Source organism: Entelurus aequoreus, linkage group LG04 (assembly GCF_033978785.1).
Source record: "Entelurus aequoreus isolate RoL-2023_Sb linkage group LG04, RoL_Eaeq_v1.1, whole genome shotgun sequence".
Lineage (NCBI taxonomy): Eukaryota > Metazoa > Chordata > Actinopteri > Syngnathiformes > Syngnathidae > Entelurus > Entelurus aequoreus.
Genome location: NC_084734.1, coordinates 50,831,933 through 50,857,147, shown reverse-complemented (window position 1 = coordinate 50,857,147; position 25,215 = coordinate 50,831,933). Strand labels below are relative to the sequence as shown.

The following is a 25,215-nucleotide window of genomic DNA, read 5'->3' as shown; positions in this document are numbered from 1 at the left end:
CGGCAAACTTTCGGCTGAAAACGTTTCGATATGATGACGTTTGCGCGTGACGTCAACTGTTGAAGCGGAAGTATTCGGAGCCCATTGAATCCAATACAAAAAGCTCTGTTTTCATCTCAAAATTCCACAGTATTCTGGACATATGTGTTGGTGAATCTTTTGCAATTTGTTTAATGAACAATGGAGACTGCAAAGAAGAAAGTTGTACGTGGGATCGGTGTTTTAGCGGCGGACTACAGCAACACAACCAGGAGGACTTTGAGATGGATAGCAGACGCGCTGGCCGAACGACCTCACCTTGACTTCCTCCGTCTCCGGGCCGCCGACCGCATCGGTGATCGGGTGAAGTCCTTCGTCGTACCGTCGATCGCTGGAACGCAGGTGAGCACGGGTCGTGATGAGCAGATGAGAGCTGGCGTAGGTGCAGAGCTAATGTTTTTAGCATAGCTCTGTCGAGGTTCCGTAGCTAAGTTAGCTTCAATGGCGTCGTTAGCAACAGCATTGCTAAGCTTCGCCAAGCTGGAAAGCATTAACCGTGTAGTAACATGTCCAGAGTTTGGTAGTATTGTGGATCTTCTGTCTATTCTTCCAGTCAGGGGCGTATTTGTTTTGTTTCTATATGCAGTTAAGGCCGATGCTATCACGTTAGCTCAGTAGCTAAAGTGCTTCACCGATGTATTGTCGTGGAGATAAAAGTCACTGTGAATGTCCATTTCGCGTTCTCGACTCTCATTTTCAAGAGGATATAGTATCCGAGGTGGTTTGAAATACAAATCCGTGATCCACAATAGAAAAAGGAGAGAGTGTGGAATCCAATGAACCCTTGTACCTAAGTTACGGTCAGAGCGAAAAAAGATACGTCCTGCACTGCACACTAGTCCTTCACTTTCACGTTCCTCATCCACGAATCTTTCATCCTCGCTCAAATTAATGGGGTAATCGTCGTTTTCTCGGTCCGAATCTCTCTCGCTGCATTGAAAACAATAGGAAAATGTGAGCAGCCCTTCCTCCAGTGACGTCACACTACTTCCGGTAGGGGCAAGGCTTTTTTAAAATCAGAGACCAAAAGTTGCAAACTTTATCGTCGTTGTTCTATACTAAATCCTTTCAGCAAAAATATGGCAATATCGCGAAATGATCAAGTATGACACATATAATGGATCTGCTATCCCCGTTTAAATAAAAAAAATTAATTTCAGTAGGCCTTTAATGTTTCTCTGCGGCCCGGTGGCAAATGCGTCACGAACCGATACCGGTCCCCGGACCGGTGATTGGGGACCATTGATTTATAAGAATACACATGACAAAACAAACTTTACTTAAGAATACAGTATTTGTGCTCAACAGCCTTAAATGGTGAATACATTTTTTTTTTTTTACTACTTTATTTACAGCAAATCCATCAATTCACAATACTGATCATTTAAAAGGTTATTTTTGTAAGGTCGCATGCATGGATTTAAAGGTGCCATATGTAGTAATGTGGAAATGGTACTGCAATCACGTTCAAAATTCTGTAGTCCACTTCCACTCTCCATGACTGAGGTTGCCAGATACACAGCCAAATCCGAATCCTACTCCAAGAAACTTCAAATGGCAATCGACGAGTCCTACCCTGTGGGTTTCTCTTGTTTATGCTTCTTGCAAGATGGTTTACAAAGTAATTATTAGAGATGTCCGATAATATCGGCCTGCCGATATTATCGGCTGATAAATGCTTTAAAATGTAATATCGGAAATGATCTCTATCGGTTTTTTTTATTATTGGTATCGTTGTTTATTTTTTTGTTTTTTTACTGGTCCACAAAATGAACCGTGCATGAACATCACCTTGTTCAAAGAACAAAACCAACACAGAGCATGAACTCACAACAAATTACACACCTGCAAACCAGTGTGACTTCTGGTTTTACTCATGCCGTATACATAATACGCCGATAGGGAGAAGTTTTTATTTACACGATGAGTCGGGTGTGTCTTGACATCCGCGGAGGCCAACTCACCGAACCCCTAGGGTTCGATCAAACCCAGGTTAAGAACCACTGTCATAGATTGTATTGGACAATATAGTTAACATACAAAATGTCCATTTCCATTTATTACAAGTAATAAGAAAACATAAATGCCTGACTTACCTATCAAGGAGGAAATTAGCAAGTTTGGCATCAGATGAAAAAATCTTCTCTGCCTTCAATCGTCTCCATCATTCAAAGGCATCCCCAATACAAATCCTCGTTTTGTTCTTGGCTTTGTCAAGAATAAGTTGATAATGGTAATGACGCATTTTATATTTACTAAGGTCTGACATGTTTAGTAACTTTACCAGTGGCTAGAGCTCAACGAAGAGGGTGGTGTGTAACTGGCAATCTGGATGTGACACTCTCACAGACTTTTTAATTGATCAAACGGTGGAGGGCGGGGCATCGAAATGAAAACAATAAAAACATTTCGGGGCTGTAAATCTAATTTTGAAATGAGCATATCCTGGCTAAACTACTGTTATCAGTTATAAAGGTATTCGAAAATAACATGATTTATTAATGCCCTTTGACATATAAAGGTCATTTAATGATGACTTGACATGAAATGATTACATATGGCACCTTTAAACTACAGTAAAATAAATAAATCCCACGATAGGAGTCAGTGGCGCTCCCGTGCGTCATTCATTGCAATGACAGAAAAGTAGAAGTCGTTGAAACTATGGCGATAATACTCCCTGATTTTCTTTTTTTATTTACCCCTTGTTCATGTTTATTTTATTTTCCCTCTTTACTCCAAGGTAATATATTTTTATATACAAAACCTTAAACATTTTCAATATCACATTACATGACCTCCAAGACTCCCTCGTAAAAAAACTGAAAGTCTAGGACGTGGAAAATGTGAAACGCTGTCAATACCTTCAAAATCGCTTCAAAACGGCGTTCCTAAAGATACTAAATGACATGGCTCCCGTGAAAACAGTCAGGATCAAAGCCCGCTCGGAACCATGGATGAATCCGGACCTATTAGCTGCCATAAAAGACAGAGACAGGAAATACTCTGAATACCAAAAATGTAAAACAGAAGTAGATAAACAACCCAATAATATCAACCTCAAATTACTCCTTTCAACTCTCAAAAAGCAATGCAATAAATTAAGAAATAAGTCAACCAACCTGACTAAATCCTTAAAAAAAAATTACATTAACGACAAAATAGAGGAAAACACGAATAAGCCACGTGAGCTCTGGAAAATTCTCAACAACCAGCTTCCTGGTTGCAGCCAGAAACTTAAAACAAGACTCACCAACATCAGCATCAAGGAGGGTGACTCCCTCATTACAGACAAAATGGAGGTAGCTAGCAGACTTAACGCCTTTTTCACCAGCATAGCTGCAACTCTTGTCAACAAGCTGTCCCACCACTCTGGTCGCTTTGGTGTAGAACACATTAAAGCCTTCTACAGAAAGCTAGGAGTATCCAACAATGAATTCAAATTAGAAATGGTCACAGCTGATGAGGTGTTTAAAAAATTGAGCGCGCTCCACCCTAACAAGGCCACCGGCCTTGATAATATTCCCTCCAGATTCCTCAGGGACTCTGCCTCCATCATTGCCCCGATCATCACGCACATAATAAACCTATCAATTACACAAGGCCAAGTACCAAAAGATTTTAAGATAGCAAGAGTAACTCCCCTCTTTAAAAAAGGAAGCAAATTGGAACCTGGCAACTACCGACCTGTTTCTATTCTCGGCTCCATTTCGAAAGTAATGGAGAAAATAGTTTATGAACAGGTCGATAGTTACCTTGCCACTAATAAACTCATGTACAAATTCCAATCCGGCTTCAGAACTAACCACTCCACTGACACATGCCTTCTCTATCTGACCGACCACATCAAACATGAGGTGGACGCGGGCAAATACTGCGGCATGGTCATGCTGGACCTTCAGAAGGCCTTTGACACCGTTAACCACGCTATACTGTTGGATAAGCTCAGAGCAATCGGATTTAACAAAACCTCTTGGAGCTGGATGCAGTCTTACTTGGAGGGGAGGGAGCAGGTGGTAGAGGTGAACGGCACCGTGTCCCCCCCCCTCTCGGTGAGCTGTGGAGTCCCCCAAGGCAGTATATTGGGACCTTTACTGTTCCTAATATACATAAACGACATGTCATCGGCATGTGACTGTGAATTGTTTTTGTTTGCGGATGACTCTGCCCTGCTGGTATCCGGCAAGGACAAGTCACAGGTGGAGAAAATCCTCAGTGCTGAGCTCTGTAGAACTTGCACCTGGCTCGCTGACAACAAGCTATCCATCCACTTGGGTAAAACAGAATCCATCCTGTTTGGGTCCCACATCAAACTTAAGAGAGTCAATCACTTCACCATAAAAGTAGGTGACAGTGTCATCACCAGGAAAGATGAGGTCACCTACCTAGGTTCCATTCTAGAGGCCAACCTTTCCTGTGATAAAATGGCAACCAAGGTAATCAAAAAGGTTAACCAACGAACGAGATTTCTCTACAGAATTTCCTCTCTGGTCAACAAAAGCACCTTGAGGATTCTGGCGGGAACTCTCGTTCAACCCTTTTTCGATTACGCATGCACCTCCTGGTACCCTAGCACCTCCAAAACCCTCAAATCTAAACTCCAAACATCTCAGAACAAGCTAGTCAGGTTACTTCTAGACCTCCACCCCAGATCCCACCTCACTCCTACCCACTTCTCTAAAGTGGGCTGGCTCAAGGTGGAGGACAGAGTTAAACAACTTGCACTGAGCCTAGTCTATAAAATCCGCTACACCTCCCTGATACCGAAGTACATGTCAAACTACTTCCTTAACGTAAATGACCGCCATAACCACAACACCAGGGGGTGCTCCACTAACCACGTTAAACCCAGATTCCGAACTAACAAAGGTCTTAACTCATTCTCTTTCTATGCCACATCAATGTGGAATGCGCTCCCAACAGGTATAAAAGAAAGGGCATCTCTATCCTCCTTCAAAACCGCTATAAAAGTTCACCTCCAGGCAGCTACAACCCTAAACTAACACCCTCCCCGGATTGCTAATAATCAAATGTAAACAATCAAATGCAGATTCTTTTTCTTATGCCTTCTGATCTCTCTCTCTCTCTCTCTCTCTCTCTGTATGTCCACTACTTGATGTCCATATCCCCACCCCACCCCCCCTCCACACTCCTGATTGTAAATAATGTAAATAATTCAATGTGATTATCTTGTGTGATGACTGTATTATGATGATAGTATATATCTGTATCATGAATCAATTTAAGTGGACCCCGACTTAAACAAGTTGAAAAACTTATTCGGGTGTTACCATTTAGTGGTCAATTGTACGGAATATGTACTTCACTGTGCAACCTACTAATAAAAGTCTCAATCAATCAATCAAAAACCTTCCGGATGCGCTGTAGGAGGAATACAGCAACTCCCATTGGCGCAATTGTTAGCTGACTTTTGCTATTTTTTATTTATGAGTTAGAATGCACAAAAAGAAAAACAATGTGTGCTTGTCCTACAGAGAGATTGTGAATGATAGGCACAATTAAAAAAGAAAAAGTGCAGATCCCCTTTAAAGGCTTCACTTTCCTTTTAGTCATGAAGATAGAAGCAGCAGCAGCATATATTTAACTGTTATACAACCCACACTTCAAACAGGCGTTATACTTTTTATTTAATGGTACGAAAACAAACTTGAGATAATATTTTTGATGATGTGCGTCCTTCAGCTTCCTGGTTATACTACTTCCAGCAACAATTGGCTGGTGGAGGAGCGCCCTCCAGTGGCTACTTGTTGATGTACAGTACATGTGCCTTTAAATACCTGAGCTTGTAACATCTGCGGTCATAAAAACTGAATATACTACAGCGGAATATCTAAATGTTGAAAAAAAAAATACAATAAATTAAACCAGAATATTAATTATTAATGTAACATTTAACACTTTGTTATGACTGTACAAAGGAAGTTATTGTTATGCAAATAGCTTTTTAATGACAGTAATGAAAATGATATAATTATATCGTCTCTCTCACTAGAGAGAAAGGACACTATAACGCTCGCTTTTGAAAGGGAAAAACTTTCTCTACACGTTCAAACGACACCCGGATCTCTGCCAAACATCCGTCAGTCAGCTACAGACGTGGGAGTTGGCAATTTGCTCATGTTGTTTTACTTCATGAATAAGCTAACCTAACATGATATTATTTTAAAACTCACACTTCTTTTTAAACGTATGTAACCAAATGTTGCTTAATACATGGTTTGTACATTATTCAAACGTTTTATGATAAAATATTTAATATTCAGAAGGTGGGATCTCTTTTCCAGGTACCATGTTCTGTTATTCCAGGCTGACCCGCGAAGGGGGCACACTGTCATGCGTGTCTTGCAGGATGTGGGTGAGCAGCTCATACATGACAAACACCACCATGTTGACTGGGAAGGCGCGCAGGCAGTTGATGCCCCAGCTCCGGAAGAAGACGCTGGGGCCCTCAGTGCGCGCCGTCTCCGCGATGCAGTGAAAAAAACCTCGGTAGCGCTTCCTCTCCCGGGCGCCGTCCATCTGTAGGCGTGCCTTGATGATGTCCATTGGCGTTCCAAGGGTCCACCCCGCCATTCCTGCCACGCCCCCAGCCAGCATCACCACGCCCCAGGCTGGACGAGACGATACAGACATTGAAACATGTCTACTTACTGGCGAAGATATCGCTTCTCATTTACCTGGCTTCTCTCTGCCACTCTCCGTCAGCCATTCACAAACGCTGGCGTAGGTCAAAAAGTAGGTGGCGAAGGACGGTCCGTCCCTAAGCATGAGAGGCACGACCCCTCTGTAGAGACCCCGGAAGCCCTCTTCTCTGACAATGCTCAGCAGGCAGTGGATGGGACCGCGGTACTTGGGATGGGCTGAGCTGCCTTGTCGCCTCCTGGACTCAGTCTGACACTGGAGACGCACTTTGACGATGTCACCTGGGGACATGACTAACGTCTTCACAAGGAGGACGGTGGACACGCGTTAGTGACGCCATCTTTAGAAGCTTTTTGTTTGGTTTTAAGGACGCTGACTCACAGACATAACAATGGCACCAATCTACATTACAGTGCAAGAGTTGTTGCAATTGAAATTAAGAGAAATCTAATTTGTCTGTTCCGGGGTCAAGCTGAGGCCATCACCAAACCTTACCAACAATAATTTAAGTATTACTTCCGAAGCTTGTTTATGAACATTGTTTGCTCTACTTTTGAGACAAGAGACTCTCAAATGCTCGCTTTACATGAAGTAAGTGCACTTTCTTTCTGAGGCTTTGCTACACATCCTAAAATAAAGCCTGTAGCTCTAGCAACTAGCCGTCAGTCAGCTACAGACGTGCAGTTTCCTCTTAATGTAATCGAATGTGGCGTCGCCACAGCATTTTTAATACCGCCACACCTTGAAAATAAGGATTTTTTTAAAACTTTAAAACAAATTACAGTAATATAATATATTGCAGCCCCGAGATGAAATCACACAAACTCCGACGCTATTTATAACTCTGATTACCAATCTTATGATAACAAAGGGCACCATTCCAACAGGTTTTACTTACCGTGCAAAGACTTTCGTCTCATGAGTCCGCACTTCCCCTGACAAACAACAACACTTCCTCATTCTTACCAATCACCTTTCATGCATGGACGCTGTGTTTGCGACCATTGGAAAAATTGACATCAAATCCAAACCACACAAACATAAAACATTAACATTAGCTGGCAGTTACAGTATGAATTGATATAAATAGCCCATTATTTGCGCACTATTGACAAGTCCATCCATCCATCCATCTTCTTCCGCTTATCCGAGGTCGGGTCGCGGGGGCAGCAGCCTAAGCAGGGAAGCCCAGACTTCCCTCTCCCCAGCCACTTCGTCCAGCTCCTCCCGGGGGATCCCTAGGCGTTCCCAGGCCAGCCGGGAGACATAGTCTTCCCAACGTGTCCTGGGTCTTCCCCGTGGCCTCCTACCGGTCGGACATGCCCTAAAGACCTCCCTGACCAGATGCCCGAACCACCTCATCTGGCTCCTCTCGATGTGGAGGAGCAGCGGCTTTACTTTGAGCTCCCCCCGGATGGCAGAGCTTCTCACCCTATCTCTAAGGTAGAGCCCCGCCACCCGGCGGAGGAAACTCATTTCGGCCGCTTGTACCCGTGATCTTGTCCTTTCGGTCATAACCCAAAGCTCATGACCATAGGTGAGGATGGGAACGTAGATCGACCGGTAAATTGAGAGCTTTGCCTTCCGGCTCAGCTCCTTCTTCACCACAACGGATCGATACAGCGTCCGCATTACTGAAGACGCCGCACCGATCCGCCTGTCGATCTCACGATCCACTCTTCCCTCACTCGTGAACAAGACTCCGAGGTACTTGAACTCCTCCACTTGGGGCAGGGTCTCCTCCGCAACCCGGAGATGGCACTCCACCCTTTTCCGGGCGAGAAACATGGATTCGGACTTGGAGGTGCTGATTCTCATCCCAGTCGCTTCACACTCAGCTGCGAACCGATCCAGCGAGAGCTGAAGATCCTGGCCAGATGAAGCCACCAGGACCATATCATCTGCAAAAAGCAGAGACCTAATCCTGCAGCCACCAAACCAGATCCCCTCAACGCCTTGACTGCGCCTAGAAATTCTGTCCATAAAAGTTACGAACAGAATCAGTGACAAAGGGCAGCCTTGGCGGAGTCCAACCCTCACTGGAAACGTGTCCGACTTACTGCCGGCAATGCGGACCAAACTCTGGCACTGATCATTCAGGGAGCGGACCGCCACAATCAGACAGTCCGATACCCCATACTCTCTGAGCACTCCCCACAGGACTTCCCGAGGGACACGGTCGAATGCCTTCTCCAAGTCCACAAAACACATGTAGACTGGTTGGGCAAACTCCCATGCACCCTCAAGGACCCTGCCGAGAGTATAGAGCTGGTCCACAGTTCCACGACCAGGACGAAAACCACACTGTTCCTCCTGAATCCGAGGTTCGACTATCCGGCGTAGCCTCCTCTCCAGCACACCTGAATAGACCTTACCGGGAAGGCTGAGGAGTGTGATCCCACGATAGTTAAAACACACCCTCCGGTTCCCCTTCTTAAAGAGAGGAACCACCACCCCGGTCTGCCAATCCAGAGGTACCGCCCCCGATGTCCACGCGATGCTGCAGAGTCTTGTCAACCAAGACAGCCCCACAGCATCCAGAGCCTTAAGGAACTCCGGGCGGATCTCATCTACCCCTGGGGCCACAGAGGAGCTTTTTAACTACCTTAGCAACCTCAGCCCCAGAAATAGGAGAGCCCACCACAGATTCCCCAGGCACTGGTTCCTCATAGGAAGACGTGTTGGTGGGATTGAGGAGGTCTTCGAAGTATTCCCTCCACCGATCCACAACATCCGCAGTCGAGGTCAGCAGAACACCATCCTCACCATACACGGTGTTGATAGTGCACTGCTTCCCCTTCCTGAGGCGGCGGATGGTGGTCCAGAATCGCTTCGAAGCCTCCTCCCATGTCCGAGTTTTTGCCTCTGCGACCGCCGAAGCCGCACACCGCTTGGCCTGTCGGTACCTGTCCGCTGCCTCAGGAGTCCTATGAGCCAAAAGAACCCGATAGGACTCCTTCTTCAGCTTGACGGCATCCCTCACCGCCGGTGTCCACCAACGGGTTCTAGGATTACCGCCACGACAGGCACCAACTATTGACAAGTGATGTACCGAAAACCTGACCACCGAAAAAAGACTTTGATCACCGAAAACCGCGCTACCAAAACTGGATGTAAACAAAACGTACGCCTTTGTGACTGTCTAGAGCGTTGTCAGTAGGTCTGCGATGTGGACGTGACTTTTATATATATTGCAGATATACCCGCGGACAGCGATCTACAAAAAGAAGAGAAAGTCCAACTAGAGCAACAGCGCAAATCAAGTGTGATGTCATGCTTGCTGCAGCTCTTCTTTCGTCAGGGACATTGAGAAACAGAAGTAAACACGGGTACATTTTATAATAACACCAGAAGAAGAGGCTAGATTTGTTGCTAGTTATTTTAAAATAAAAAAAAAGTCATAAAAATTCTGTAAGCACTTAAAAAAAATCTCAACTAAGTACATTGTAAAAAATGCAGCAAAAATTGAAAATATGTCAAAACGTTGACAAAATATGTTAAAACTAATTAATAACGGATTTGTTTTAAATGTATGTATACATTTTTGACCTTTTTTTAAACAAAAACCATATCATCATAGCAAATTATGCAAATTACTGGATGACGTTATGTGACCGTGACCATAACCACGTCCCCAAGACCACAGGTATCTTGGCAGTTTAGGGGAAACCCTGGAAGTGGGAGCTGTAATATGACCATTTTGTTTTTCTTTGGCGGATAGATTAACCTAGCATGTTTAAATGTAATGTTACTATTATGGGTGTCCCGATATGGGCAAAAAAACAAGTACAATATGGAATTAAAATCATTCAGCCATCCATTTTTTACCGCTTGTCCCTTTCGGGGTTGCGGGGGGTGCTGGAGCCTATCTCAGCTATCATATTGCACGGAATCATGAAGTGTTACATTGTGATTAGGACCAATTTCTTCTCGATATATGTTTTTTTTTCTTCACAACTGATTTTTTTGTACATGGCTTTTTTCTGGTGGGCCCACCACCCGCGGTCGGAACCAGTGGGGTCGGGTGCGCTGCCAAGTGGATGGCAGTGAAAGTGGAGGCTCCAGACGGACCAATTCGGGGCAGCAGAGGCTGACTTTCGGGACGTGGAACGTCTCTACGCTGGTGGGGAAGGAGCCTGAGCTGGTGCGAGAGGTGGAGCGCTACCGGTTGGATCAGGTGGGGCTTACCTCTACGCATAGCAAGGGCTCTGAAACCACACTCCTGGACAAGGGATGGACCTTGTTCACTTCTGGAGTTGCTCAGGGTGTGAGGGCACAGGCGGGTGTGGGGATACTCACGAGTCCCCGGCTGAGTGCCTGTACGTTGGAGTTCACCCCAGTGGACAAGAGGGTCGCCTCCCTTCGCCTTAGGGTTGGAGGGGGGGAAACTCTGACTGTTGTTTGTGCATATGCACCAAACAGGAGTTCAGAGTATTCAGCCTTCTTGGATACCTTGCATGGGGTCCTGTATGGGGCGCCGGCAGGGGATTCCATAGTCTTGCTGGGGGACTTCAACGCGCACGTGGGCAATGACAGTGATACTTGGACTGGCGTGATTGGGAGGAACGGTCTCCCTGATCTGAACCTGAGTGGTGGATTGTTATTGGACTTCTGTGCTAGTCACGGACTTGCGATAACAAACACCATGTTCAAGCATAAGGATGCTCATAGGTGTACCTGGTACCAGAGCACCCTAGGCCAAAGATCAATGATCGATTTTGTAATCGTATCAGTTGATCTGAGGCCGTATGTTTTGGACACTCGGGTGAAGAGAGGGGCTGAACTGTCAACTGATCACCATCTGGTGGTGAGTTGGGTTAGATGGCGGGGGTAACCTCTGGACAGACCTGGCAAACCCAAGCGTGTAGTGCGGGTGAACTGGGAACGTTTGGAGGAGTCCTCTGTCCGGAAGGACTTCAACTCCCACCTCCGGCGGGACTTCTCTGCCATCCCTGTGGAGGTTGGGGACATTGAACAGGAATGGGCAATGTTCAAAGCCTCTATTGCTAAAGCCGCAGCTGCGAGCTGTGGCCAGAAGGTCTTAGGTGCCTCAAGGGGCGGTAACCCTCGAACACCCTGGTGGACAGTGGTGGTCAGGGAAGCCGTCCGACTGAAGAAGGAGTCCTACCGGGGTATGTTATCCCGGGGGACTCCGGAGGCAGTTGCAAGGTACCGACGGGCCCGAAGAGCAGCGGCCGTGGCTGTGGACGAGGCTAAGCAGAGGGTGTGGGAGCAGTTCGGGGCATCCATGGAGAAGGACTATCGGGCGGCACCAAAGCTGTTCTGGAAGACCATACGGCACCTCAGGAGGGGGAAGCAGGGAACCATCCAAGCTGTGTACGGCAAGGATGGGACTTTGCTGACTTCAAGTGAAGAAGTCGTAGGGCGTTGGAAAGAGCACTTTGAGGAACTCCTGAACCCAAATACATCAGACACACCCTCCCTGATAGGAGCAGGGCCTGAGGATGATGGGGGATCGACGTCGATCTCTCGGAGTGAAGTCACTGAGGTAGTTAGACAACTCCACAGTGGCAAAGCTCCGGGGGTTGACGAGATCCGTCCAGAAATGCTGAAGGCTCTGGGTGTTGATGGGCTGTCTTGGTTGATACGCCTTTTCAACATTGCGTGGAAGTCTGGGACAGTGCCGAGGGAGTGGCAGACTGGGGTGGTGGTTCCCCTTTTCAAAAAGGGGGACCAGAGGGTGTGTGCTAATCACAGGGGTATCACACTACTCAGCCTCCCTGGGAAAGTTTACGCCAAGGTACTGGAAAGGAGGGTCCGGCCGATAGTCGAACCTCAGATTCAAGAGGAGCAATGTGGATTCCGTCCTGGTCGTGGAACAACTGACCAACTCTTTACGCTTGCGGGAATCCTGGAGAGGGCCTGGGAGTATGCCTATCCAGTCTACATGTGTTTTGTGGATTTGGAGAAGGCGTATGACCGCGTCCCTCGGGAGATCTTGTGGGAGGTGCTGAGGGAGTACGGAGTGAGGGGAACCCTGCTGAGGGCCATCCAATCTCTGTACAACCAAAGCGAGAGTTGTGTCCGGGTGCTTGGATGTAAGTCGGATCCGTTTCCAGTGGGGGTTGGTCTCCGCCAGGGCTGCGCTCTGTCACCTATCCTGTTTGTGATTTTCATGGACAGGATTTCTAGGCGGAGTCGTGGCCATGGCGGAGAGGGTATACGTCTCGGGGGGATAAAGGTTGCGTCATTGCTGTTTGCAGATGATGTGGTCCTGATGGCACCTTCGGTTCGTGACCTTCAGCTCTCACTGGATCGGTTCGCAGCCGAGTGTTCAGCGGCTGGAATGAGGATCAGCATCTCCAAATCTGAGGCCATGGTTCTCAGCAGGAAACCGATGGTTTGTACAGTCCAGGTAGGGGACAGGACTCTGTCCCAGGTGGAGGAGTTTAAGTATCTCGGGGTCTTGTTCACGAGTGAGGGAAAGATGGAGAAGGAAATCAGCCGTAGAATCGGAGCAGCTGGGGCAGTATTGCAGTCTCTCTGCCGCACTGTTGTGACGAAACGGGAGCTGAGCCAGAAGGCGAAGCTCTCGGTCTACCGAGCTATCTACATTCCTACTCTCACCTATGGTCATGAAGTGTGGGTAATGACCGAAAGAATAAGATCGCGGATACAAGCGGCCGAAATGAGTTTCCTCAGAAGGGTGGCTGGCATCTCCCTTAGAGATAGGGTGAGAAGTGCAGTCACCCGAGAGAGACTCGGAATAGAGCCGCTGCTCCTTCGCTTGGAAAGGAGCCAGCTTAGGTGGTTCGGGCATCTCGTGCGGATGCCTCACGAGCGTCTCCCTAGGGAGGTCCTCGTTGCACGTCCCACTGGGAGGAGGCCCCGCGGCAGGCCAAGGACCAGATGGGGGGATTACATCTCCTCTCTGGCCTGGGAACGCTTCGGGATTCCCCAGGAGGAAGTCGCAAATGTTGCTCTGGAGAGGGAAGTCTGGGGGTCTTTGCTGGAGCTGCTGTCCCCGCGACCCGATTCCGGATAAGCGGTTGAAGATGGATGGATGGATGGCTTTTTTCTTGTAACATTCTGATGTCGCAGTTTAAAACAGCACATTTGTCAATGCAAACAAGTATTAAATAATTATAAATGCATATTGCTTACACATTCAAAGCCTTCAAGATAGAAGCGTATTAGAAAATATTGAGTATCATATGTGCCTGTATCACAATCTTAAAGGGGAACTGCACTTTTTTGGAATTTTGCCTATGATTCACAATCCCTATGTATGACAAAAACACATGTTTTTCTTAATGCATTCTAATTTGTAAATAAATGCAATCAAAACTGTGCTTACAATGGGGCCCATGGATGTCGCTCTATTCTGTCTATGATGTGCTTAAAAAAACATTAAAACACCTCCATTCCGGTTTTATTGATGATGTAAGTACTGGTATATATGTAATGTAGTAACAGGCACATTTATAATAACATTTAATATTTACTTAGTTTGCTAATTTTAAATATACGGCGGTGCATTTATTTCAAAAACACATCACAACGTTCGCTTTATCCTTTGACAACATTACTGATTACTACTCACTGCAGACTTCATGATAAACAAACATAATAAAACATTACTTACTGTACAATTTCGGCTGTCACTATGATGCTGTCTATTAAAATATTCATATATTCTTGTTTACAACAAGAATGACTCATAATCCTTGCCTTGGGGGTGAAGCAAGCGTCTTTCTCGCCATTTCCTGGACTAAATTGAATGTCAAGTTGACCAATTTGTCGGATTATGTCCTCATCCTACTATCAGGGTGAGAGGCAGTATTTATGATCTAGAATAAACGTTCACGAGCTCCGAGGAAAAAAAACTTAGCTCACCAGCTGATGATGACACACAAGCTAGTGGTCAGGGCGCTGCCTAAATAGTTTGTCTGCGTTAGCGCTTATAATAACAATACCACTAAACTTTGGTTAATATTCAAGTCACAAAATGTAAATGGAGTATTGTTGGCAGGTTTTGGGTGGTTATTTAGAGGGCTTTGGCTCCATTGTAAACATACTTTTATTTACGAGTAAGAATGCATATAAAAATTATACATCTGTCTTCTTGTCTCTCATAATAATTGTGAACGATGGGCAAAATTCCGAAAAAAGTTCAGTTCCCCTTTGACTTCATGAATTATTGTGGCCACTGGGTGTCGCCAAAAAAGAAATTACCTTAAAGACAGAATGAGTCCGTCATGAAGTCAATGTTTTTATTTTACTTGCATTGGGTTAATATCGGCATCAGCCAATACTCAATTCTCCAAAATCGTTATCCTATCTGAAGTGAAAAAATTGTTGCATAAAAAATTATTTCAAAATGGGGTTATGTTATGTGAAAAAGTCAAAACATTATCAGCTAGAATGTGGCTCACATTTCTCTTCTACTGTTGCTAATGTTTGTGTTCTCCGAAACGCAGCAACGAGACATGGAAACGCTTACTTGCATAATTCCACCTGCCAGGCCAGACAGGAAGACTTCTCTTTTGGTGTTGGGACCGCTCACAGCTCCTCTGGCCTGCTTCAGACACTGCAGACAGTTCCTGTAGGTGCCGAACACCACAGACGACGTGATGGAGATGGTGGTGACGGGTAGTGACATGCCTTTGAAGAAGCCGTGCACCTGAACGCACCAGAAGGTACAATTTATTATTTTTAGCGCTACATATTGTGCATATCAAACCTCTCCAAAAGCACAAGAATCCTGAACATGTCTCCATCTTACTTGCTTTGACTGAAAAATCATGATGTGATGGCTGTCCTGTCCTGTAGGCGGCTGTAAAAGGTTTTTTCCCACCACAGTGCCATCTGCTGGATGTGGTAGGTCTCTACTTCACTTGGCCCCATTGCAAGCAGACTTTAAAAGTGACACGCAAAAATAAACTCCTCAGCATGCACCCTTATCTGGATCTGCACCGACATTTAAAGTATTTTAAGATATATTTCAGAAGTCTTTAACGGGGGTCCGGGATCCCAAGGGAATCCACAGGGTTACTGCAGGGGGGTCGTGAAATATTAGGTCGATTAGACTTTTTATATATATATATATATATATATATATTTTAATTTTTTTATATTCACCCTGCAATTTTTACACACATTTAAATGTATTTTAATATACACATTTATTGATCCAACACACTGTAGTCTAGTTTAAGAATGGCAGTGACATTGATAAAAACATGAATAATTATGTTTTTGTATTCATGTTAGCATTTAAGATGCTAGTTGCCAGGTAGCGATTAGCGCTCTAGTTGTCAGCTAGCAAATAGTGCTGTAGCTGCAAGCTAGCAATCGGGGCTCCGGTTACCAGCTAGCAATTAGCGCTCGTTGTCAGCTAGCGATTAGGGGCACTAGCTGCCAGATGGCGGTTAGCGCTCGAGTTGGCAGCTCGCTATTAGCAGCGCTATATTGTATTCTTTGAATATCTTAGTATTGTACAATAACAAGGTACCTTTAGGACCAGCTCAATTTAAAAATATTTTTTTATACAATATGTAAATAAGGAGTCCCCACTTCCCATTGTCAAACTGGCCTAACTGATGCTGCCTTCAAGAAAACTGGGAGATAAGAATAACAAAAAAAAAAAAAAACTTTTTATGGTTTTTTTTCTCACTTTAGTGTCCTTACCAATGACATGTGACTGAGACAATGATGTCATCTAACTCCCAGTTGTGTAACAGTAACATTATTGATAATCATCTCTCAATATTGATATTTTTCTCTGCTCTCATGTAGTTCTCCAGGTGTGTACCTAATAAAGTGAGGATTTCTTACCCCTTCTTTGGAAAAGGTGACCATCACACACTGGACTATTCCACTGAACTGTTTCTGGGTTTGGATCCGCACCTAAAACGAACGCACTCGACAAGTGAGGACAACATTCCAGAATCATGTTGGCATTATTTCATTTCGTGTACCTTGACAGTGTCCAGAGGGTATCCCACCGCCACGCCGCAGGCCCCTGTGTGTGAGCGTGTTTGTTGTGTGTGTGTGTGTGTGTGTGTGCACAAAGACATGACAGCAATCAGGACACACAAGCAAAGCTCCAGCACAACAACACACTTCATTCAGAACTTGTAATGACTTCATCTACTTATGTCTGAAATTGCTGTATCGGCATTCTTTAGCCTACATGCTGTATGTAATTATCTTTCACAAGACGTTTTTGCACATAAAAAAATAAAAAGAAGAGAGAGTAATTTTATTTCTACAATGTGCCGCAAGCAGCAGATACTTCATGGGACACGTTTTGAGGTTTTGTACACATCTGCAGTAGAACTCGACCGATATGTTTTTTTCAGACCTGATACTGATACTTAGTAGTCAAGGAGGCCAATAAACGATATATGGAGCCGATATTAATTTACAGTAAAAGTTATTTAAACATGAATAGTATACTGTATGTTAGTACACAGCTGGAAAAGACTTTAAGTAGATTTTTTCCAGCATTATTTATTTAGGAAACTTCAGACCGGTAGAGCGAGCACCCTGCGAGTACAGCGGACGGAGGCTTGATCGTTGCAGGAGCAAAAGCAAAACGGAACTGGTAAGACGCTGGGAAGGAAGGACAAAAACTGGATTCCGCAGCAAACAATGGAAGTTTTGAAAGTTAAGCAGAAGAGACATATTGTGTACAAGCGACCAACGCTGCAGGAAGAAGAGACAGGGAGAGAGAGAGGGGACACGGCCGCACGATCGCCGTGGTGAAAAAGGTAACTCTGCTAATGCAGGGCAAATGTGCTGGTGCTTGAGCAGTTGTTATTAATCATCTACTTTAGTCATTTTCTATATACTAAATACTGGTATCATGTGTATATATTGTATCTGCTGATGTAGTTCTATTGTATTAGGGAAAAAAGATACCGCTATACGTAAAACAACAAAAACCAGCGCCAATATTCGGCCAGCCCGACAATCGGTGGATCTCTAATCTGCAGTATATAGAGGATCTTTGACTTGTGTTTTATACAGTAAAGGCTTGAAAATAAAACAGTGTTCCTGTCATATAGACGATCTTAGACTAGTGTCTTGACAGTAGGGCCTTAAAAAACTAAAAATCTTATTGAATATAGCAGGGGTCCTCAACGTTTTCCAAGGCAAGGACCCTCAAAAGGATGAAGGGATGGAGTAGGGATCCTTACTTATATATTGTTTATAAAATTGTGTTTTAAATTTGACTGGTCCTAAAGGTACCTTGTCATTTTACATATTAAGATATTCAAAGATTACAGTACAGCGCTGCTATTAGCTAGCCGCTAACTACCAACTCGAGCACTAATCGCTAAGTGGCAGCTTGTGCTGCTAATCGCTAGCGCCACTTATTGCTCGGTGGCAACTAGATCTGGTGACTAGAGCGCCAATCGCTAGCTGACAACTAACGCTGCTGATCGCTAGCTGGCAACCAGAGAACTAATTGCTAGCTTACAACTACAGCGCTATTCCCTAGCTGACAACTAGAGCACTGGTCACCAGCAGGGCACTAGCGCGCTAGTCGCTAGCTATCTTAAATGCTAACATGAATACAATAACATAATTATTCATGTTTTCTTTTTAACCGTGAAAGCACAGTAAGTAGGGTGGCCACGTCATTGTCATTCCTAAACTAGACTACAGTGTACTGGATAAATGTTAAAGTGTATTTTTTCTTCTTCGTCGGCGTTCGCTAGACAGGAACTCCGGAGGCTCTGACAAAGGCTGCTGTACGCTGGAGGCGTTCCAAGTGTTCTCGACAGGCCAAGTCGGTAAAGTTTTGGTGTATTGTACAATTCTGAAGATACTCCACTGTCATTGAGGCAGTACCGCAGAGGCACATTGCAGAGTGTCCAATGTAGAATTGTGTAAAAGTTAAAGTTAAAGTACCACTGATAGTCACACACACACACTACGTGTGGTGAAATTACCCTCTCCATTTGACCCATTCCCTCGTTCCACCCCCTGAGAGGTGAGGGGAGCAGTGAGCAGCAGTGGTGACTGTTAAATAATTTTGGTGATTTAACCCCCAATTCCAACCCATAATCCTGAGTGCCAAGCAGGGATGTAATGGGTCCCATTTTTATAGTCTTTGGTATGACTCGGCTGGGGTTTGAACTCACAACCTACCGATCTCAGGGCGGACATTCTAACCACAAGGCCACTGAGCATAAAGATGCAGTGTCTGAGCATCGAATGTACAGTTCTTAGTCTAAAGATGGTTACTTGGTCAAATAAATGATAAATGGGTTATACTTGTATAGCGCTTTTCTACCTTCAAGGTACTCAAAGCGCTTTGACAGTATTTCCACATTCACCCATTCACACACATATTCACACACTGATGGCGGGAGCTGCCATGCAAGGCGCTAACCAGCAGCCATCAGGAGCAAGGGTGAAGTGTCTTGCCCAAGGACACAACGGACGTGACTAGGATGGTAGAAGGTGGGGATTGAACCCCAGTAACCAGCAACCCTCCGATTGCTGGCACGGCCACTCTACCAACTTCGCCACGCCGTCCCCTTTTATTATTTATTTATTTACTTGGTCAGGTCTGGAGAGAAGGTAGAGAGCATCCGGCTTGTGGAAGTTTGGATGCTCCTGTCGCCATTGTTTCTTCTATTTGTTCTTAATAATAGTCTTTGCTTCCTCAGTGTAATGTATTTAAAGACATTTGCGGGAAAATTGTGGAAAAAAAGTCTGATCAAGCAAAAAATGTATAACCCCCCGCAGTACCTTTGTGGACCCTTGGGGTCGCGGACCCCCTGTTGAAGACCTCTTGTATAAAGTATCTTTGACTTGTGTTTTTACAGTAGGGCCTTAAAACAGAAGAGCGTACCTGTCGAATAGAGGACCTTTGACTCGAAGAGTGAGCCCGTCGTATAAAGGTATCCTTTTATTAGTGCTTTACATTGGGGCCTTAAACACAAAAGAGCGCTCCTATCGTACAGAGGATCCTTGACTAGTGTTTTTACAGTAGGATTTAAAAACCTAAAAATCTTGCTCAATAGAGGATCTTTGACTAGTGTTTTTACCGTTGGGCCTTAAAAACAGAAGAAAACTACTAACGTATGGAGGATCTTTGACCAGACCAGACTACAAACCCCGTTTCCATATGAGTTGGGAAATTGTGTTAGATGTAAATATAAACGGAATACAGTGAATTGCAAATCATTTTCAACCCATATTGAGTTGAATATGCTACAAAGACAACATATTTGATGTTCAAACTGATAAACTTTTTTTTTTTTGCAAATAATCATTAACTTTAGAATTTGATGCCAGCAACACGTGACAAAGAAGTTGGGAAAGGTGGCAATAAATACTGATAAAGTTGAGGAATGCTCATCAAACACTTATTTGGAACATCCCACAGGTGAACAGGCAAATTGGGAACAGGTGAGTGCCATGATTGGGTATAAAAGTAGATTTCATTAAATGCTCAGTCATTCACAAACAAGGATGGGGCGAGGGTCACCACTTTGTCAACAAATGCGTGAGCAAATTGTTGAACAGTTTAGGAAAAACCTTTCTCAACCAGCTGTTGCAAGGAATTTAGGGATTCCACCATCTACGGTCCGTAATATCATCAAAGGGTTCAGAGAATCTGGAGAAATCACTGCACATAAGCAGCTAAGCCCGTGACCTTCGATCCCTCAGGCTGTACTGCATCAACAAGCGACATCAGTGTGTAAAGGATATCACCACATGGGCTCAGGAACACTTCAGAAACCCACTGTCAGTAACTACAGTTGGTCGCTACATCTGTAAGTGCAAGTTAAAACTCTCCTATGCAAGGCGAAAACCGTTTATCAACAACACCCAGAAATGCCGTCGGCTTCGCTGGGCCTGAGCTCATCTAAGATCAGAATCAGAATCAGAATCAGAATAGTTTTATTGCCATTGTTTGAGAACGGGTTCACAAACTAGGAATTTTTCTTGGTGCAAACGTGCGATATAAAACACATATAACACATATTTGGTATAAAAAGAGCTGTGACTGAGCTATCAGATAGACTTAGAAGGGATTCAAGGAATTCAAGGAGCTACTGTTAGGAGTTATTGTTCATTTGCCTGATGGCCGAGGGGAAAAAACTGTTCAGGTGGCGGGAGGTGTGGGTCTGGATGGAGCGTAGTCTCCTGCCTGAGGGGAGAGGGGAGAATAGTGTGTGTCCAGGGTGAGAAGAGTCAGCTGTGATCCGACCCACATGCCTCCTGGTCCTGGAGGAGAACAAGTCCTGGATGGATGGGAGCTTGCAGCCAATCACCTTCTCAGCAGCACGTACGATGCTCTGCAGTCTATTCTTATCATGGACTGATACAAAGTGGAAAAGTGTTCTGTGGTCTGACGAGTCCACATTTCAAATTGTTTTTGGAAACTGTGGACGTCGTGTCCTCCGGACCAAAGAGGAAAAGAACCATCCGGATTGTTATAGGCGCAAAGTTGAAAAGCCAGCATCTGTGATGGTATGGGGGTGTATTAGTGCCCAAGGCATGGGTAATTTACACATCTGTGAAGGCACCATTACTGCTGAAAGGTACATACAGGTTTTGGAGCAACATATGTTGCCATCCAAGCAACGTTACCATGGACGCCCCTGCTTATTTCAGCAAGACAATGCCAAGCCACATGTTACATCAACGTGGCTTCATAGTAAAAGAGTGCGGGTACTAGACTGGCCTGTCTGTAGTCCAGACCTGTCTCCCATTGAAAATGTGTGGCGCATTATGAAGCCTAAAATACCACAACGGAGATCCCCGGACTGTTGAACAACTTAAGCTGTACATCAAGCAAGAATGGGAAAGAATTCCACCTGAGAAGCTTAAAAAATGTGTCTCCTCAGTTCCCAAACTTTTACTGAGTGTTGTTAAAAGGAAAGGCCATGTAACACAGTGGTGAACATGCCCTTTTCCAACTACTTTGGCACGTGTTGCAGCCATGAAATTCTAAGTTAATTATTATTTGCAAAAAAAAAAAAAAGTTTACGAGTTTGAACATCAAATATCTTGTCTTTGTAGTGCATTCAACTGAATATGGGTTGAAAAGGATTTGCAAATCATTGTATTCCGTTTATATTTACATCTAACACAATTTCCCAACTCATATGGAAACGGGGTTTGTACAAAATACACCCCCGCAACCACCAAACCTCCCCCCCACACACACACACACCTTGTAGCGTCCCGGAAGAGTTAGTGCTGCAAAGGGTTCTGGGTATTTGTTCTGTTGTGTTTATGTTGTGTTACGGTGCGGATGTTCTCCCGAAATGTGTTTGTCATTCTTGTTTGGTGTGGCGTATATTTCTAACAGTGTTAAAGTTTTTTATTCGGCTACCCTCAGTGTAACCTGTATCGCTGTTGATTAAGTATGCATTGCGTTCAATTGTGTGTGCGTGCAGTAGCTGCACATGTTATGTGACTGGGCCAGCACTCGTTGGACTTGCTGAAAAGCAGACTTGACGATTCTCGGGAGGGGCGCTGAAGTTTGGAAGACTCCCGGGAGGGTTGGCACCGCCGCAATATATAATCGGCGGGCCAGCTTTAGTGTTAATTTGATATCGCCTCAAGGGCCAAATTTGGCCCGCGGGCCAGAGTTTGACACCCATGCTATAGAGGATACTAGAGGATTGTTAACAAAAAACGTGCTTCTTTTTTTTGATTGACTGAAACTTTTAATAGTAGATTGCAAAGGAAGAAACTATGTTATATGAAACAGTACAGTTTACACAGTACAGTACATATTCCGTACAATTGACCACTAAATGGTAACACCCGAATACGTTTTTCAACTTGTTTAAGTCGGGGTCCACATAGCGTATTGAGAATCTCTGACTAAAAGAGCATTCCTGTCGCATAGAGGATTTCTGACTAATGATTTTACAGTAGACGATCTTCGACTCGAAGGGCGTTAAAAACAGGCATAGCTCTCCAGGCGTATCTAAGATCTTTGACGAGTGATGGTTGGTTGAAGTTTATTTCGAATGTTTTAATGTACAGTATAACAATAATATTTATTAGGGCTGTGAATCATTGGGTGTCCCACGATTTGATTCAATATCGATTCGATTGTAAATCGATTTTTTTTTCAATTCAACACGATTCTCTATTTATTCAATACATAGGGTTTCAGCAGGATCTACCCCAGTCTGCTGACATGCAAGCAGAGTAGTAGATTTTTGTAAAAAGCTTTTATAATTGTAAAGGACAATGTTTTATCAACTGATTGCAATAATGTAAATTCGTTTGAACTATTAAATGAACCAAAAATATGACTTATTTTATCTTTGTGCAAATATTGGACACAGTGTGTTGTCAAGCTTATGAGATGCGATGCAAGTGTAAGCCACTGTGACACTATTGTTCTTTTTTATTTTTTTTATAAATGTCTAATGATAATGTCAATGAGAGATTTTTAATCACTGCTATGTTGAAATTGTAACTAATATTGATACTGTTGTTGATAATATTAATTTTTGTTTCACTACTTTTGGATTGTTCTGTGTCGCGTTTGTGTCTCCTCTCAATTGCTCTGTTTATTGCAGTTCTGAGTGTTGCTGGGTCGGGTTTGGTTTTGTAATTGGATTGCATTGTTATGGTATTGCTGTGTATTGTTTTGTTGGATTGATTAATAATAAAACAAATGAAAAAATAAAATTAAAATAAAAAATCCATCCATCCATTTTTTACCGCTTATTCCCTTCGGGGCTGCGGGGGGGTGCTGGAGCCTATCTCAGCTAAAATCGATTTTTTAAAAATGAGAATCGATTCTGAATCGCACAACGTGAGAATCGCGATTCGAATTCGAATCAATTTTTTCCCACACCCCTAATATTTATGCTTATGTAGCCGAGTGTCCTGGGTTCGCATAATATGTGTACTTATATAGTATAATAATACAATAATAAATGGGAGTCATGAGAGCAGGTCCGGTCTCCACCACTTCTTTAATGCATACTTGCCAACCTTGAGACCTCCAATATCGGGAGGTGGGGGGTAGGGGGGGGGGGTGTTGGGGGCAGGGGGCGTGGTTATTTACAGCTAGAATTCACCAACTCGAGTATTTCATATATATATATATATATATATATATATATATATATATATATATATATATATATATATATGTATGAAATACTTGAATTTCAGTGAATTCTAGCTATATATATATATATATATATATATATATATTTATTTTATTTACATAAAAGAAATACTTGAATTATCTATCCATTAGATGGCAGTATTGTCCTGTTTAACTTCTCTGTTCATGACTGAGAAATCATTTCGGCCACCGTGTTCAATGGAGAAGTCTGTTCTACATATTTACAGGCAACATACACCTTCCCTTTCGAACTGTCCCGGATGAACTGAAATTCTTGTTTCCATTCGTTTTGGAACTTGCAAGCGTATTTATATTGTGGGAAAGCGGACGTGAGAATAGGCTGTCCCCACTCAGTCTCAGGTCCGCATTGAGCTGGAGGGGGCGTGGCCTCCAGCTCCGGCTGAATCTGGGAGTTTGTCGGGAGAAAATCTCTGCCGGGAGGTTGTCGGAAGAGGCGCTGAATAACGGGATTCTCCCGCTAAAAACGGGAGGGTTGGCAAGTATGCTTTAATGTCATCTCCACACACCTTCTTCAACAACCCACCTTTATAGACCTCTTACGTCACAGCCCTACGGCAACTCTGGAGGGACAAAACTCCTCCTCCTTACCTAACACACTCCGGTAACTTGGGACACCCTGAACTGTTTGTTACACTTATATATACAATTTGGGGAGATAAAGGTGTGCGGATATGTCAGAGTCCAAAGTTTTAAAATAAAATAATTGTGCCTCCGAATACTTTTTATCTTTGAGTATGAAGCATATGTTCGAATAGGTGTTTGAACTGGTTTTTCAGACTCACCTTGACTAAAAAACACACATAGCAAATTATTTTACGTTACAAATGATAACATAAATGCGACACATCTGTTATATTTGTTTAGGGATTGCAACAAACAAATAGGTCACCGTAGTTCGATTCCATACGTCTTGTATGCTAGCTGGCTATCAGCAATGCAGTTTTTACCTGCCAACGAGCCGGACACAAAATCTGCGATGTGCATCCTGTCACAATGTCAGCTGCCGGCATGTTGTCGTTGTTGTTGCTGCTGGACGTGTTGCGTCCATGCTGCGTCCTCGTGCTGCTCTGCTTTAGCGTCACCTTGACTGCATGCTTACATGACACAGCCGAGGAGGTGTGGTCTTGCTGTCACAACGTACTGAAGGGTCGTTTGCGAACGAGCTGGCAGAAAAAGAGTTAAACAGACTCAGCGCCTTGTGCTATGATTACAGCGAATAAAGCATTCGATATATGTATCCATATATCATTTCTAAATCAAGCCATATTCATTTTGGATTATGAGTGTCAAATTAAGATGTTGGGTGTAGTATCAAAAGGAGTGTTTTGGAGTTTGGTGAAATAATTCGGATCACTGAAGAGAGGCAGTGCTGCCCGTGTCGAACTTTTCCGATTTCG

At 44.1% G+C, this 25,215-nt stretch overlaps 1 protein-coding gene across 2 annotated transcripts; it reads right to left on the bottom strand.

Annotated features, from left to right (window-relative positions):
* Nucleotides 1-1,504: 1,504 nt before the first annotated feature.
* Nucleotides 1,505-24,947, bottom strand: slc25a47a (solute carrier family 25 member 47a). Of its 2 annotated transcripts, none has more exons than XM_062045154.1 (7): nucleotides 16,644-16,685; nucleotides 16,501-16,572; nucleotides 15,449-15,580; nucleotides 15,167-15,346; nucleotides 6,738-7,002; nucleotides 5,410-6,671; nucleotides 1,505-2,903 (listed from the first exon to the last, which is right to left on the bottom strand). In XM_062045154.1, exons 3-6 carry the CDS (start codon nucleotides 15,467-15,469, stop codon nucleotides 6,358-6,360), a joined length of 780 nt encoding a protein of 259 aa, XP_061901138.1. In that variant the 5' UTR covers nucleotides 15,470-15,580; nucleotides 16,501-16,572; nucleotides 16,644-16,685; the 3' UTR covers nucleotides 1,505-2,903; nucleotides 5,410-6,357. The 2 variants fall into 2 exon arrangements, with proteins under 2 accessions (XP_061901138.1, XP_061901137.1); XM_062045153.1 differs by lacking the exon at nucleotides 15,449-15,580 and adding an exon at nucleotides 24,766-24,947 and having other exon boundaries at nucleotides 1,506-2,903; nucleotides 16,644-16,687.
* Between the last annotated feature and the right edge of the window lie 268 nt (nucleotides 24,948-25,215).

What these genes read in the sequence shown, in the direction of transcription:
- slc25a47a (XM_062045153.1), bottom strand. Translation starts at nt 24,802, where the DNA reads ATGCACATCGCAGATTTTGTGTCCGGCTCGTTGGCAG. An exon ending in TGGCAGGTGGAATTATGCAA is followed by an intron (nt 7,003 to 15,166) that starts GTAAGCGTTTCC and finishes CTCCTTGTGAAG; the next exon opens with ACGTTAGTCATGTCCCCAGG. An exon ending in GAGTGGCAGAGAGAAGCCAG is followed by an intron (nt 6,672 to 6,737) that starts GTAAATGAGAAG and finishes CGTCTCGTCCAG; the next exon opens with CCTGGGGCGTGGTGATGCTG.